Raw genomic sequence first — 15,782 nt, forward strand, 5'->3', positions numbered from 1 at the left:
TGCCATTATATTTGGTTGAGGCGCACAGCGTTCGAATGGGATCCCAAGAGTAGCACACCCAAACCCCTGGCTATTTTATATAACAGGAAAATATATGCCTGATTATACTAATACTTCATAATTTAGAACACAGATGTAGGCACCTTTCCTTACCCAAACTTCTTGGTGGAACTAATCGAAGTTTTTCTCATATGATTTGATTATTACTTCGCACCCGTTTTCGTTCTAGGTACCTCATATTCGTTTCGTTAGGTGCACATTTTTCTGTTTATTCCACCATAAACATATCTCACATTTGTCACTTGCCATTAAGAATATAATGGGGATTCTATTCTTTACGTAAATGTGCCCCATGTGACGCACACAGAGTTCTCGCCCCAGAGGTTAATGTCTATCATCTGGCTGGAAGCACTTCGACGTCTGTCAACCAGCAGAAACTACTTTTTGTGCTCGAACACACACAAAATGGAACTTGTTTGAATACGAAAAAAAAAGCACAAAGAATGCTTTTATCTGCAATTAAAGTAAATTTAATTAAACAGCAAAACTGAGAAAACGGCAAACGGTGAACAGTGGGCAGTACAGTGCAAGTCAAGACCTGCTGCCGCCCCATAGAATCCAGAGAGATCTCTCATCTAGTGACAATTTATGGCACAGTTTGGCATTCGTATAACCAAAACGTGGTACGAAGCGAAGGAGTTGGGGGCACGGGCACTGGGAGATCGCAAAGATCGCACAGATCTCTTCATTGTGGCACGTTGAAGACTGTCAACAATTTTGATGAAAATAATTGGCCCAGCAGCAGCAGCAGCAGCAGCGGCAGCAGCTGTGGGCGACGACGGCGCTCGTTCCCAATTACGGGACTGGGGGCGATAAAATGCGTACGTGTTCATAAATATTGTCAATTAGCGAAGGACCCAGCAGCCCAGCAGCTCAGCAGCTCAGCATCGATGAGCAAAAGAGCAGAACGAACCGATCGACCCAAGCAAAGCTGGGAGATTGAAAGCTAATTGCAACTGCAACTGCAGCATCGAGTGGAAACAAGTTACGCAACAATCATCAATGGGGATTGAGTTACATTTACGATCTGTCTGTCTGTCTGTCTGTGTGTCTGTCTGTCGGTAGCGTCTCCTCAATGCAATGCCATGCCTCCTCGCGGCGGCTGGTTTGATTGATCAAACGGTGACAATATGGCACTTACGGGTGCAATCAAAAGGAGGATGGATCGGTTCCCAAACTCCCTCTTTGACCGTACTCCGCCTACCCGCCTACTCGCCTACCCCAATCATTATTTTATAAAGCGTGCTGACTGCATAGCAAAGCGTTGCCATTGCCTGAATGCCGCTTGATTAGCTCCCAGCTTCCCAGCTACAGCTACAGCTTCAGCTTCAGTTCCATCTCTGACTTCACATTGGAGTTTTGCCGATGAGGAAGCTAGTAGTAGCTAGTACTAGTACTTATTGATGTGCGCCTCTGGTTCCAAGCAATTCACATTCCTCCCTCTGGGCATTTTCGATCTCAGCAGTTAATCCTTTAGTTAATTAAATTAATTAAATGTTCCAATTGCTGCTTGGGGGATTTGAGTGATGATGCATCAGTGAATTATTGACAGTTTTAGTGCATAAAATTGAATGGCATGCTTGTGAATGGCTGGTGGTAGTATCTTTCAAAGGATGGTTGCTGCTGGCTGCATGAAAGAGTGAAAGTTTAGTTAAGGTTCACGCCAAGGATAGAATAAAAAGGTGGTCAATGGTAGCTTTAAATGATGGTGGATTGTAAAAGACTATAGGTATGTCTAACCTCCGATAATAAAACCTGTACTGGATATTACGTTCTAAGCTCTTCTCTGTTGACAGAGGTTTTTTATGGAGGGTGCTGCAATAGCACTTTCGAAGCATTTTTGTCTTCACATAACTCCAAACGTCTTTGAAATATTCTTGGTATTCTGCACGTTTACCCATCTTCACCGCATCTCGAAAGCCATTATATTGACACAACCTCTTACGACCATGGCGTCATTCTCAAATACCCCTTTGCAAGAAGTGCCATCCATCAAAAGTTTCGCTTTTCGAAGCGAAGAAAGTGTTTGGCCATAAATGCACCTCACTTCATTTCACCCCACATTGATGGCACCTTTAGTTCCGGCTACTCAGGCGGCAAAAACGTATTAAATAACTAAGTCAAATAACAGAATCATAAACAGAAACCCCCGGAAAATAAAACTGGGTGTTAATCAATTATACGTCACTGGAAATTCGAGACCCGAGACTCGATAACAGGGCGCCCACAAAAGCCTCGATCGATGGACAATGGGACGGCTTTGTCCACAAACAGACCATGGATTTGTCTTGAGAAACGGTAGCTTCTCGATCAAATGAAATATTGCTACACAATATTCGAATATTCGTTGTGTCTCCAACATTTGTTTACCATTTTTACCATTTTTGTTTTAGTGTTTTTATGATGACGCTAATGAAAACGTCGATTGCATTGTTCGTTGAGGCTGTAAAACATGAATAAATAAATTTGAGACTCGTGACATTTGTAAAATGTTTTAGCGACTCAATAAACCCAATTTCACAGCCACTAGTGCCGAGTGCCAAACAGAGACCACCATCGTCACTATGCTCTGAACTGAACTGATCTGATCCATTTGTGTTCGAAATGATAATTGTCGGCTAATTGCGCCAAAGGCTCGGCAATCGAAGACGACAGCCCCCAGGACGGTGTCTTGGCGGTTGTCTGGTTGGGTTTTTATTGCGGCTTTTTGTCGGTTCCGCATTTTTTGAGGCAGGCGCCCGCTGATTGACGGCGAAAATGTAACCGTCACAGGTTACATATGAGAAGTGAGAGAGACAGACAGGCAGTGACAGAGACAGGGCAGACAGGCAGACAGTGTCACAGTGGGACAGAAACAGGCTGGGCAGCTCCTCCGGATGTGAAGCCGTGAGGATGTTGACGTTTAACTGTGTCGCTAATTGGGCGATTTTATTTTTTGTTTCCCCTCGATCTGTCCATCCATCCATCTATCCATCCACTCAGTCTACCCAACTCCCTCCCAACCCTTTTGACAAATGACAATCAGCTAAGAGATATTGTCGTCTGATGGACAGAAGTCTGTCTGACTTCCTTTTCTCTAGCGGCTAGCTGTAAAAGAAACTCTGGAAAAACGGTTCAATAGGAATTTAGGTCGGCATTAAACAGCACAAATTAATGTCGAAATGTATTAACCTCTCATCGCAATGCTATTTTATCTCATTAAAATTCTTCATTAGGAAAATCATTGATATTGGATTCAAGGTGGTCAGGGGTTTCCTTTAGTCTCAAGAGATAGTTGATAGTTATACCAGCTATAAAATATTTAGACTATAATATTCCAATGTCTGAAATCCAATCCATATCCCGATCTAGACCAACTCCCCCAAAGATCCCTGCCATTCACTTCTCTCAACCGCTTGTGCAACGCTTAAGGAACTTCATTAAAGCATTTTAAGACAAATAGTCAACTAAATGATTTCCACAAATAACAAAAAGCTAAAAACCTTTTCCTTTCATTAAGCTAAAGACTCCTTTGGGCTCTCCAGCTCTCCTCTAGTCTGATTGACATGAAAATGCTTAAAGTTTACCTTAAAACAATGATAGAAATGTGGCCTGGCCGCCTTCGGAGCTGGGGTCCATAACCCAGAGCTGGCCGGAGAGCACCTGCTGTGCTCTGCTTCGTAACACAAAATCTCGACTTCTGGGTAAAACATTTTTTAATAAATATTATAAAATGGGAGCTGCGACAAACTGAAGAAAAAACGCCAAGCAACAAAAATAGTTTACAAGAAAAACAATTAAACAAAAAAAAGAGAAAAAAACTAAACAAAGAAACGCAGCTAAAGACCCTAAAAAATGTCAACTGTTTTTGCCGCTGTCCGCCTTGGAAGCTGCCTGTCACTGGAGTGGAGGCTCCTCTGGCGGTGACTCTGTTTCCAAGTTTGAATCAAAAGCCTCCCCAACCATTCCATCCAGCTATCCATAGGCTACACAGACCGAAACACAGACTCCAGAGTGCCTGACGGCGGTCCAGGCCTGTCATAAAACAATTAAGTTTAATTTTGTCACCGTGCCCGAGGTACCCCAGGCCCCAAGTGGTGTCCCAAGTAGCACCCATAGCAGCCAGTAGCAACAGCATCAGTCCGTATCCCCGTCTCTGAGCAATTAACGCATGTTTCATAGTGGTTATTGTCGTTGCTGCTTAGGTAATTGTCCACCTGTTGCCGCCTTTTGTGACAGGAGATGACAATGGATGGACGGACGGACGACACAGACAAAAGAGGCCCATAAATGCCGTGCTCTGGATGCACCAATGTTTTCCATATCAAATGAAAATTAACTATAGGATTTTACATTTCTTAAAAGTCTTTCAGAAAAAAATCGATGGCACTATCTAAAGAACACTCTGGAAATATCGTCTTCAAACAAGAAATCTTTAATTGGAATTCAAGGTATTTTATTTGATTTATCAAAGACGTTATTAAGGGTCTCCACTGACAAGAAAAATCATTGAAAATCAAGCTACTTCCTGTCTTAAGATCTAAATGCACTTTAATCTATAATTGTTCATACAACTCCATTGAAGATCTTCCCTCTTAACTAACTTCTCTCAACAAATATGCTTGGTACCTTATTAAAGATCCTTCAATTGGCACCCATTAAGTAGACACTTCCAGTTAATTTTGGTTTGTGCTAACATTTAACATACTACAGACCAAGATTGTTCAGTGCTTCCATTCCCAGGGGAGACGATACACAATAGATCTTAGGTACTAAAGACAGCCTATCTACAGCCGCAACTCCCATCTTGTGGTTTTTATGATCCTTTTTTAGTTGTGTGTTTTTTTCTTTTTATCATTTGTTGATAATAATTATGGTCATTTGTGATAATTGTGGGCTATTGTGTCATGTCGTCTCTCGGAGGAGACTCGGGTCCGACTTGAGGTTTATTTCTTTGTATTTTCCACCTATTTTTTATGCTTCTGTCTTTACTCGCACTTTAGTAATAATTGTCATTAAGATAATTAGCTACTTGGTATGTGGCTTGGCCGTCGGCCGGCTGTAGTTTTCAGTTTATTAAATGAAAAGCTATGACAAAACACGGACCAGCAACGCTCCACGGATTTACGATGCCAGATTAGACAGCGTTTAGGCTGAGAAAAAGTGAAAATCCTTTTCGGAAAATGTCGTTAAAAGGTGACCGACCACCAACCTACCGCCGTTTACCCATGGATCGTTAAAAAAAGAAAGGCCCAACGAATTTTGTGAATGAAAATACTTGTCTTTAATTGTGTGAAAATTGAGGGGATCGCATCGCTCACATCAGTCACTCTCGATAATACTGAGAATTGCCAAAATGGAGACTACAAAGACTTCCTGATGGATGGCAATTCGAAAGCAATAAATCGCCTTCGAAATGCTCGTTCATCTTATCGCGATGGAGTGACCGCCACCCAAATAGTTTCCACAAAGAACTCTCATAATTAAATTATGCAAATTTCGCACTCTCCGTTCGTCGGCCTCATCAAAGCCTCCACACCACCATAAGCCACCAAATCAAGTAAAGTCAAGTCAGGCTTATTTTTTTGGCTAGTGGATCACTGCTTTTGGGCGTTTCCCCCTTCGCGGGGGAGAGAATGGGAGGGGGAGAGCGAGAGACTTGTTAACCTGTCACATCGTTAAAGTTTTGATTGATTTTGCTCAGGAAGCCAAAAACATCTGCGCAGTCGCCGCCCCAAGATCTTAATGAGAGAATAATGTAGCGCATTTAAATGTGTGGCTGCGACCATTAAAGCTTGCCGCGAAAAAATGTTTGCTTGTGGTGTTAGGTTGTTTGAACAGACATCATACACTGAGGGAAATTTCTTGGGTGAATGTATTTTGAAATGTAGGGAAATGTTTTGGGGTTACATCAAGAGGGGAAACTCGAAACGAACACGAACCGTACAACTATATCCTCCATATTGAGTGGTCATTTACAGCGAAAAAAGTATAGAATAAAAATAAAATATTTGTACAAAATTTATCTCTTATACTATATTTAGTGCCTCGACTCAGAGCCAGGTATTTGGGATCTCCTTTCCTGCTTCACACCCATTTCTCTAACCAATTTTCTCCAAGTGTTTCCTAGCTCTTTTATCTATTCACAAATTTGTAGTTAATCGCTCATTTTCTAACACACAACCAACAAAAGCAACAGCCCCAACCACAGACGACAGTGGACAACCCGATTGCGTTGGCGACAACTTTGCATACCCCTTGGATCTTGGTTGTGTTTGTCCGTAGATTTATTACAATGCTCCACACAATTTCTCAATAAGCAGATCAGCTCGATGGCCATCTCGCTTCCACTGGCCAGTCGATGAATAGCGGTATCTCTATAGCACACCCTCAGCGATTCCAATGAAATGTGTTTTCGAATAAAAATGGTCCATGCGATGCGATCGAATTTAAATTGAAAAATTTGATTTTAATTCCTGCATGTGAAATGTGTTTTCATTAACATAATTAACGTCGAATTAAATGTTTAGTTCTCTCGGCCTGTCTGTGTGTCTGTCTCTTTCTATGGACTCTCTTTCTCAGTCTACTTGTTGGGATTTCATTTGAATTGTTGTAAAAATAAAATAAATTACATTTTACAGCAAAGAAAGTTCTCTTAAAATGGGTCTTTCCAAGACGTTTGACAGCTATCCGTCAGTCCATTAAATTTGGGTTTCGTGTTGTTTGTGTGAAGAGGAGTATTACTCTTTTTTTTAGGATTCATTAAAAGTCAAACGATCTCCGGCGTGTTTGTTTCTACACTGTTTTTGGAGTCCAGTCCCACTACTATCTGGGGGGTCTGTGGGGGGGACTTGAGAGTGGTGGCTCTTGATTTATGCTTGTGGCTCATTTATATTGAAATTTGATATATTCGAGCACACGCGGTTCATTTTGCAAACGCCGCTCCGCTCCGAGTCTTTTTGTTGTATTTTATATCCGAGTTAATTGAAATGATTGTGATCTACAACATCGCCTGGCCATACTCCACAGATACATAAAAGTATATATGTATGTATGTACCTTTTGTATCTGTATATAGGCGTGCATATATAATTTATGAATATCGCTTTGTCCGCTCTCCACTCTCCTTTGTCTTTGTCTCGTTTTCAGCAAACTTTTATTCCAGTCCATATAATTTATATCTGGGAAGACAATAGTATAACACCTCCTAAACGCCTGTTGTTAACAGAGCAGAGGTATCTTTTGGGGCTTTGTTTTATTGCCAAGGCCTGACGGCTACATAAATGTTGTAAGGCGTCTCTCTGAATCGATGGGAAATTCAGCGTGGGCGTCCATTTGGAATTTGCATGGGGATTTGGGAGAGATTTTACGTCTGTGGTTTGAAGTGGAGTTCTTCAAATTGAGCCATTAAGTAGGGCTTAGGATGGAAACTGACATGCAACTGCGAGGGATTGGGTGTCTAGCGATTTAGTGTCTGGAATGAAAGAGAAAGGTTGGGATATTGAGAGATGGAGAGTATAGAACTGTAAAGTGGAACAAATTTAAATTGTAAATTATAGGTATATTTATAGATAGTTTTCCAATTATTTAGGGTTCAAGGAGCGAAAGTTTATAGGTAAAAAAATACTGAAAATACCAAAAGTATTAAATCAGAATGAGTGCTGAAACAAAAGAGTTTTTTACGGATACGCCTTGCTTTCCGTCTTTAAGCACTCTATGAGAATATATTTAGCATACATATTAAGGTATTTTCAAAATATATAATTTATTTAGATTATTGAACCCTCTATATTTAATGAATCTTGCCTCTACAGATTATATATCTCTCTGTGTTTCAAATTCCACTTAAAGACACCAACACCACCCATGCCAAAATCTTTGCCTCACTTTATTTCAACCTTGAGCAATCCGAAACCCCAAAAAGAGCGCTTAATCTTTGTGCTAAAGTCTCTCTGGACCCCCATGACACACACAATAAACTTTGCAAATCAACACATTTGTCAAGCTACACATAACACAACGCACAAAAGAGGGTCCAAAGACCCAAGACTACGGACCAACCTAAAACCGAAACCGGGATCCGACCGACTAAGGCAATTAAACGGAATCCGAAAGGAGAACAACCAAATCAGTGGGTAAGGAGTGGGGAGTGGGGGCAGCAAAGATGATCACCCGCTGACAGAAAATCACTTGGCAACGCGGCTGATCATTAACCGATAACACATGACATTAAAGAGGTTCGGTTCACAAAGAAGTTTTAAACGCACACAAAATAAGATAAATACCGACCACCCCAAGAGGAGGCACCGAACGAACCAAAGGAGTGGGGAGTCTCTGAACCCGCCAGAAACGAGCGGAAAATTAATAGTGTGAACAAAGAAGAAGAACGGAGAGGAAGAGGCAGAGGCAGATCGCCAGATCAGAAGAGAGAGAGAGAGAGCGAGAAGTAAGGTACATCTGAACATCTGAGATAGGTATCAGCTTACATTGGAGCCAGGCAGGCCCCAAGCCTAAGACGACGACGGCGACAAGGAGTTGGAAATTTGTCAAAATGTCAACGGGTGAAACAGTTTTTGAACAGTTGAAACGGTTGGCACTGGCTCCAAAACGGGGAGGGGAAGGAACGACGGGAATGCCTTGGGATGCCACAAGATGGGGCAACCACGTAGCTTTTGTAAAACAAACCATTAGCAGCTAATAAACATTAGTCATGCGACAAAACGAACTCTCAGAGAGTCGCTGGGAGCTGGGAGCTCTCTATAGGAAGATCACTGCTCTCGATGATTTAGTGAGTGTAATTAAAACTTAAAGTTTCCTTCGCTTCGTTTATATGTAAATGATCTTGCGGAATTCCACGAAGAGCAAACCGACCCGAAAACGAATAAGAAAAAAGAGTTTTTCAACTAAGGTTGAACAAGTTTTTGGTGTCTTTTGGTGTTCTCCTCTGGGGTTCATATATTTATACTCGTATAATTATAATGAATGGCCTGCTTAATCGAAATTTATGCGTATCGAGGGGTTAACCTAACCATAACAGCGCGTGTTGACAGTCCGAGTACTATCAATCTCTTGGGCGAGGATCGGTAGTCTGCTTGCCACTGTTCTGGCTTGTCGTTGGGGGGCTCTGTTCTCTCCTGATAATATCTTTTTGTAAGTGATCGCCGACAAATCGTGTACAAGATTATACCGGCTAGAACATTAGAAACTCGATTCAGTAATTGGCAATTAAGCGTAGAATCCTTCTGAGTCACAGCCACTCCAAAACCGAAACCATTCCATGTAGCTGTAAATGTATACCACTTCATTTGTTTCGGGCTCAGTTCATTCGCTTCCTTGAAGATCTCTCTGCCCAGAGCTCTGGGCTGTTTGTATGTGTCACCATCTCATCTTTGCGAATCCTCGAAGTCGGATCCGCTCCTTGGTTTTCTTTCCCCACTGCACTGCACTGCACTCCCTTGTTATTTATGGGATTTCCATCCAGGCACAAATCACCCTGAGCATTTTGTTTTGCACATTTTTATGGTCGCTACTGATGCTATGCATGACCATCGAATCGCAAGGAATCCTGTTGGTCTGGAACCGGATTTGATGGAGCGGCTTATAGGCGAGAGTTTATAGGAAGTTGGTCTAGTTTGTGGGTGTTCGAGTCTGATGAGAAATGGGTGGCAAGTCGGTACGGAAGGTGTACGAGTATTATTCATGTGATAGACGAGGCAACATTGTGTGAAGCGAAAGTGAAGAGCATTCTTGGGGTATATCAGTATCTTAGAAAAATTTACATGGCATATGATGTTTTGAAATCAATTAACAGAAATACCATTTTTTTAGATTATCCTAGTATTTGGCTGAGTGCTAAGAAGTTCTTTGAGCTTTTGCTCAACCCTATTCCCCTTTCAACTTTTGTGGCAGGTGTATTACCATGAAGGACCATGTCAATGTTCGCAATATATCTTAAGATCTGATGATAGTCATACAGTTCACAGCTGCTACAAATATTTAACAACTCGACTAGCCATCGTCTAGCTCGTTTAGGATAATTTATAGGGTACGTATCTACTTTTGAAGGTTTGAGGTCGAGAAATGAAGACATGCCATGGTATCTTCAGTTTCAGCATACCTTTATCGATTTTGTATCTCCACTTATTCCATTCCACTTGACTCCACTAACTAGTTATAGTTGTAACTGTCGTTATTCTGTGAGTAAAACTATGACTATTTAACTTTTTATGACTTTCTCAGCCTACTCCAAACCTCAACAGTAGCTCCTTTACATATTACTCCACCGAATCCCCGCATTCCAACTGATTATGTCATCTAGCCTGCAGTCCCAGCTCCTTCCCACACTCTTGAAGGCACACACGACTGTCCGAGTCTGTCCGAGAGGGAGAAAGAGAGATGATCGCACCGAATGCGAATGCTCATAACCGTAAGATTCACACATGCCTTTTGGGATGGAGGAAGAGGCAGTCGAGGATGTGGATGTGGATGTGGCTGTGGATGAGGAACAAGAGAAATACATTTTGAAAATTTAACGATGCGCACATTTTATTACCGCAATTAATTACAAAAACAACGCGGCCAAAAAGAAATCTTAGTCACTTTATCTGCGATGCCAGCAGGGATGATCCCACAGAAAAAAAGAAAGACAGAATAGCAGAGAGAGAGAGAGTACTCTAGAGGGAACAAGAACAGAGGAAAGAGAGACAGAGCGATCGTAGGGCAGCGATAAGCCTTATGATAGATGTGACTAGTAAAATGCTACTACCAAATGGTTCTGGAGATTGCAGCGCTCTCGTAATTGGAGGCGCGACAGTTTGTCTCAGCAGTCAAACTTGGTTAATTGGAGAGCCAGAGCCCCAGAGAGAGAGAGACCCAGAGCGAGGCCTGGTTGGAAAACCTGTTTCTCGACCAATTAAACGCCAGAGAGCCAGAGGCTGGCGGAGAGAGACAGAGCCTTGTGTTTAGACCTGGCCCAGAGACGTTGAGGTCTGCTGTTGGCGCTGATCCCAAGACATTTCGTGTTCCGACGCGCACCGCGACAGTTCCCACTCTGGAGCGACTTCCCAGTCCAGTAACCGGAGCGATCCCGAAGTCTATGAGCGAATCTGTAGTGCGGAGCAGGAGAATGGGTTTCAAGCACGCCATGTTGCAGCGCAGTTACGAGATGTCGCCCTCGCCAGCGCGCACTTCACCCACAAATGCCAACAGCACCACCAGCAGCTCCACCAATAGCACCACCAATGAGTGTCCCCCAGCGGTGGCCCAGGCTCCGGCCCAAGTAACGGACTTTAGCATCAGTCGGATATTGGGCAAGGAGAGGAGATCATCTCCGACAGATGCCACAGCCAACATTCTCGATCTCTCCAAAAGTGGAAGCATCAGCACCAGCCACAGCACCCAACCCCAAGGAGCCCCCCAAGTCCCGCCCACGATTGCAGCCTCTCCTTCATATATGGGCTACTCCATGCTGCCTCCGGATCTGGTGGCTATGGCAAATGCCACCAAATTCTATGCCCAGTTCTTTCCACATTTGCTGCCCGCCTATGCCGCTGCAGCGGCGGCTGCCGGTCTCAGCACTCCACCCACGTCACCCTACCAGCAACAGCAGCTGCAGCAGCACCATCATCAACAGCAGAAGCGATACTTTGCACCCTATGTGATCAATGGACAGGCCCCACAGCAGCAGCAACATCCCAATCTAATCCGTCCAAAAGCCACAGCCACCGCCTGCACACGTCCGGACTGTCTCGAATGCCTGGACTACTACCAAAAGCTACAGGCAGGCTACAAGTCCACGCCTCTGATATCGCCCGCTGCCTCGTCCGTGAGCAGTTCGAGTAGCTCCGCCATGCGACCAGTTAGGGATCTGGTCAACAGCACCAGCATCTCGCTGACCACCGTCACCAATTTCAGTATGAACACGGCCCAAACAGCCGCCGGACTGATGCCAAAGATGGATGGACTACTGCCCAATGCCGTCGGCATGGGAAGCAATATCAGCTCCAGCCGCAGCAGCTCAATCAATCCCATCAATCCATATAATCCCACTGCCGCCGAGGAGATCAGTTATAAGTGCAGGATATGCGAGAAGGTCTTTGGATGCTCCGAGACTCTACAGGTGAGTTTCGAGAAATGAGAAGGGATACAATGTTTACAAGGAACTTTAAAGAGATAACTAATAGATATAGAACTGACTCAGAACTAAATTCTAGAATGGAAGTCCTTGTGATTAGACTTTTCATATGAGTTTTTGATAACGAGCAGCTTAGAAATTTCAGAGGATTTTTAAAAGGCCTTCAACCCAGAATCTTTAAATAAAAACTAAGTGACGAATTTAAAAGTGTTTCACAAACAATTCTTTATGTTTAAAAATGTAAAAACTGATACAAAATGGCTGTTCCAATAATCTTCATGAGATGTGTTCTGTTTCGAAAATCTTGGCTATTTTTGTTTTTCTAAATTCTTGCTTTAATATAACATATTAAAGAACACAAACTTTATATCATTCCTGACACGTTTTCAAACCACTGAAGCCTTCAAACAGATTAGAGAAAATGAAAACCCGCTGAACCATCTTAGGTTTAAATGATCTTAGACTTGAGAGATTCCTTTGAATTATGGGTATAATATTTAATCCGTAGATAGTTCCTGACACGTTTTCGAAACACTAAAGCTTCCAAAGTTCTATGTTAGAGCTAAATTAAAGAAAGTCCAAGCCCGATTAATAATCTTAGGTTTTGGTGATCTTAAACTTATTCAATAGTATAGGTATCCATCTGCAAATAGCCATCCTATGTACGAATCTACAATTCTTGGGGATATATTTTTGTACAGTAATTCAACTCCATCATGTTGTTAAAGACTTGTCTGGCATTAAACCCCCCTCAAGATCATTATAAGATTCCATCAAAAGCTACAAAATCTGTATCGCCTGAACAGCAATAACCTTTCATATGGCCATAACTCAAATAAGATATTGTTCACCCAATCCTCACTGTCAAAAGATCCTCCAAAAACAAGTTTCTCCACAAACTAAAAGATCAGCAAAATAGGGCGGGGCTTCGGCCAGTAAAGAGGAGGGGGCGGAGTCAACGAACCAAAAGAAAGGGAGAGAAAAGATAAGACGAGAGAGAAGAAAAGAGCAGAGCAGAGAGAAGAGAAGAGAGCCGATCGGCTGCCTTATGCAAATCTCGATAAGGCCAACACGAAATGGTCAAAATGGAGGCAGCCCGAAAACAGAAGCGAACAAAGCGAGAACTGGTTTTACGCATGGGTGCAGGGCAGATACAGATACATTAGAAACAGCAAGAGAGAGAGGGAGACAAGCAGTCTACGAAAGAGATAACGAGACCCCTACAAAATGGCCAAAAACATTGAACGATATTTCTCTCCCTTTCAGGCGCACGAGAAGACACACAAATCGCCACGTTACGAGTGCTCCGATTGCGGCAAGGGATTCTCCCAGCTGCGGAATTACAAGTACCACCTGTCCGTACATCGCGGCACCAAGGAGTTTGCGGCCGAGTGCCCCGAATGTGGCAAGACCTTCAACGACAAGGGCTACCTCAGCAGTCACATGAAGATCCATCGGAATCGGAAGGAGTACGAGTGCCCCTACTGCCCCAAGTCGTTCAACCAGCGTGTCGCCTTCAATATGCATGTACGCATCCATACGGGCGTCAAGCCGCACAAGTGTTCCGAATGTGGCAAGCGTTTCTCTCGGAAGATGCTCCTCAAGCAGCACATGCGCACCCACAGCGGCGAGAAGCCCTATCAGTGTTCTGTTTGCGGCAAGTCCTTTGCTGATCGCAGCAACATGACCCTGCACCATCGTCTACACTCCGGAATCAAGCCATTCAGCTGTCCGCTCTGCCCCAAGGCTTTCACGAAGAAACATCACCTGAAGACGCATCTCAACTACCACACGGGCTGCAAGCCCTACGTCTGTCTGCATCCCAACTGCAATCAGGCCTTCACACAGTCCAGCAATATGCGCACCCATGCCAAGAAGTGTCAGTATCGACCATTGGACTCTACGCCCTCGTCATATCCAGTGCCCGGAAAGGCTCAGCCCCAGGGGCAGATGCAGATGCAGGTTCCCACCAGCCTGGCTCTGGCCATGGCGTCAGCTCCAACGTTTGCCATGCCACCACCGCCGCCACCAGCACAGCAATCCCTGCTAAGCAATCTAAGAACATACTGAGCCGATTAGTAGGAGAAGGAGCAGGATGTATCAACCAAAATTGTAACATATATTACAGTCCCTGTTTTGTTGTTGTTAATATCAGAGATTAATTTCACAAGAAAGTTAGTTCTTGAACCCCTCATAGACTAATCAAAATCTAGAAATGGTAGATCCCTCTTAAGCTTTGCTTTATTTAATGTTCTAGTAACCTTAAGAATTTGTTTTTAAGTTTCATTCAAACTAAGCATTCTTATAGAATAATATCAATCTAGATTTTCATTGCCCTTGCCTTTGTGATGTACGTGTGTACGTTCAGTAAAAAAGAACAGATCGAAAGAGAATATTGAAGGAATAATACACTGAAAGAGAGCTTTATTCAAGACTTAATATACAGGTTCGTAGAAGATTAAGAACAAAGATTTATGCCACATTTAAAAAAAAAACTTACTTTAAAGATAGCCACAAAATAATGGCTTCACCAAGTTCCAACCTAGGACTACTTCTGGCTCCACTGAAGTTGCACAATAGTCTCGAGACTTGTCGCAACTTGGAGCGGTATCCACCCTATGGGCCATTCTATGGGATAATGGGCGTAGTGTCGGCAATAGTATTGTCCTCGTTTGGGGCTGCCTATGGCACCGCTGTGTCCGGAACGGGCATAGCCGCCACGGCAGTGATGCGTCCCGAGTTGATCATGAAGTCGATCATTCCCGTAGTGATGGCCGGAATTATAGCCATCTATGGACTGGTGGTGGCCGTGCTGATCGCTGGTGTTTTGGATACTAGCAATACGTATTCGCTGGCCAAAGGATACGTCCACCTGGCAGCGGGACTATCCGTAGGAATGACTGGACTGGCCGCCGGATATGCTGTTGGTATTGTTGGCGATGAGGGTGTGCGACACACTGCTCTGCAGCCGCGTCTCTTCGTTGGGATGATTCTAATTTTGATATTCGCTGAGGTACTGGGACTGTATGGACTTATCCTCGGCATCTACATGTATACGGTGGATGTTTAATGCCCCGAAACAAATTTGAAAGTTAACGTGCTGTCTCAAAACTAAAAACAGTTCTTGTTCAAAAAATCTGGCAGCTGTTTACCTAATACACACACACACGCGGTGGCAGCCTCATAAATAATTTTCTGCAGTTGAAACTTGGCACAAATTACTCAATAACATTGTCACACTCGATTAAAATGCAAATAAAACATAAAAAACACATATTTAAGCTGAAAGTCGCGAAAACGGCTCAATAGCATTTCAGTATTTTTGATTTTCGCGCTTCGACTGCATAAAAAACAACTCTGTGCTATTTTTCAGCAGTGTGACAGTTTTTTATCCATAAATCCACTGAAAAAATGTAGGAAAATATCCGATAATTACAAATAGCGAACTTTAGAAAAGAAGCTCAAATCTCTTTTGCTCAGAGTCATCATCCGCTTCTTCGTTTTCAGACAATTAAAACAAAATATATGCAACAATTACTATAAATTGGCGGGCTGAATGACAAAAAACCAGAATTTTAAATTTGCTTATCGATTAGCTGAGTATAACCGT

General features: G+C 43.1%; 2 protein-coding genes across 3 annotated transcripts; both read left to right on the forward strand.

Moving 5' to 3' along the window:
• Window positions 1-10,424: 10,424 nt before the first annotated feature.
• Window positions 10,425-14,271, forward strand: LOC4817854 (gastrula zinc finger protein XlCGF53.1). Its single transcript, XM_033379946.1, has 2 exons — window positions 10,425-12,157; window positions 13,439-14,271. The coding sequence occupies exons 1-2, from the start codon at window positions 11,135-11,137 to the stop codon at window positions 14,240-14,242; spliced, it is 1,827 nt and encodes a 608-aa protein (XP_033235837.1). The 5' UTR covers window positions 10,425-11,134; the 3' UTR covers window positions 14,243-14,271.
• A 160-nt stretch (window positions 14,272-14,431) lies between these two features.
• Window positions 14,432-15,448, forward strand: LOC6903460 (V-type proton ATPase 16 kDa proteolipid subunit-like). 2 transcript variants are annotated; one of them, XM_002132303.3, is made up of 2 exons: window positions 14,432-14,618; window positions 14,684-15,448. In XM_002132303.3, exon 2 carries the CDS (start codon window positions 14,694-14,696, stop codon window positions 15,240-15,242), a length of 549 nt encoding a protein of 182 aa, XP_002132339.1. In that variant the 5' UTR covers window positions 14,432-14,618; window positions 14,684-14,693; the 3' UTR covers window positions 15,243-15,448. The 2 variants fall into 2 exon arrangements, with proteins under 2 accessions (XP_002132339.1, XP_015035412.1); XM_015179926.2 differs by having other exon boundaries at window positions 14,437-14,618; window positions 14,680-15,448.
• Window positions 15,449-15,782: the final 334 nt, after the last annotated feature.

This window comes from Drosophila pseudoobscura, chromosome 4, assembly GCF_009870125.1.
Source record: "Drosophila pseudoobscura strain MV-25-SWS-2005 chromosome 4, UCI_Dpse_MV25, whole genome shotgun sequence".
NCBI classification, from domain to species: domain Eukaryota; kingdom Metazoa; phylum Arthropoda; class Insecta; order Diptera; family Drosophilidae; genus Drosophila; species Drosophila pseudoobscura.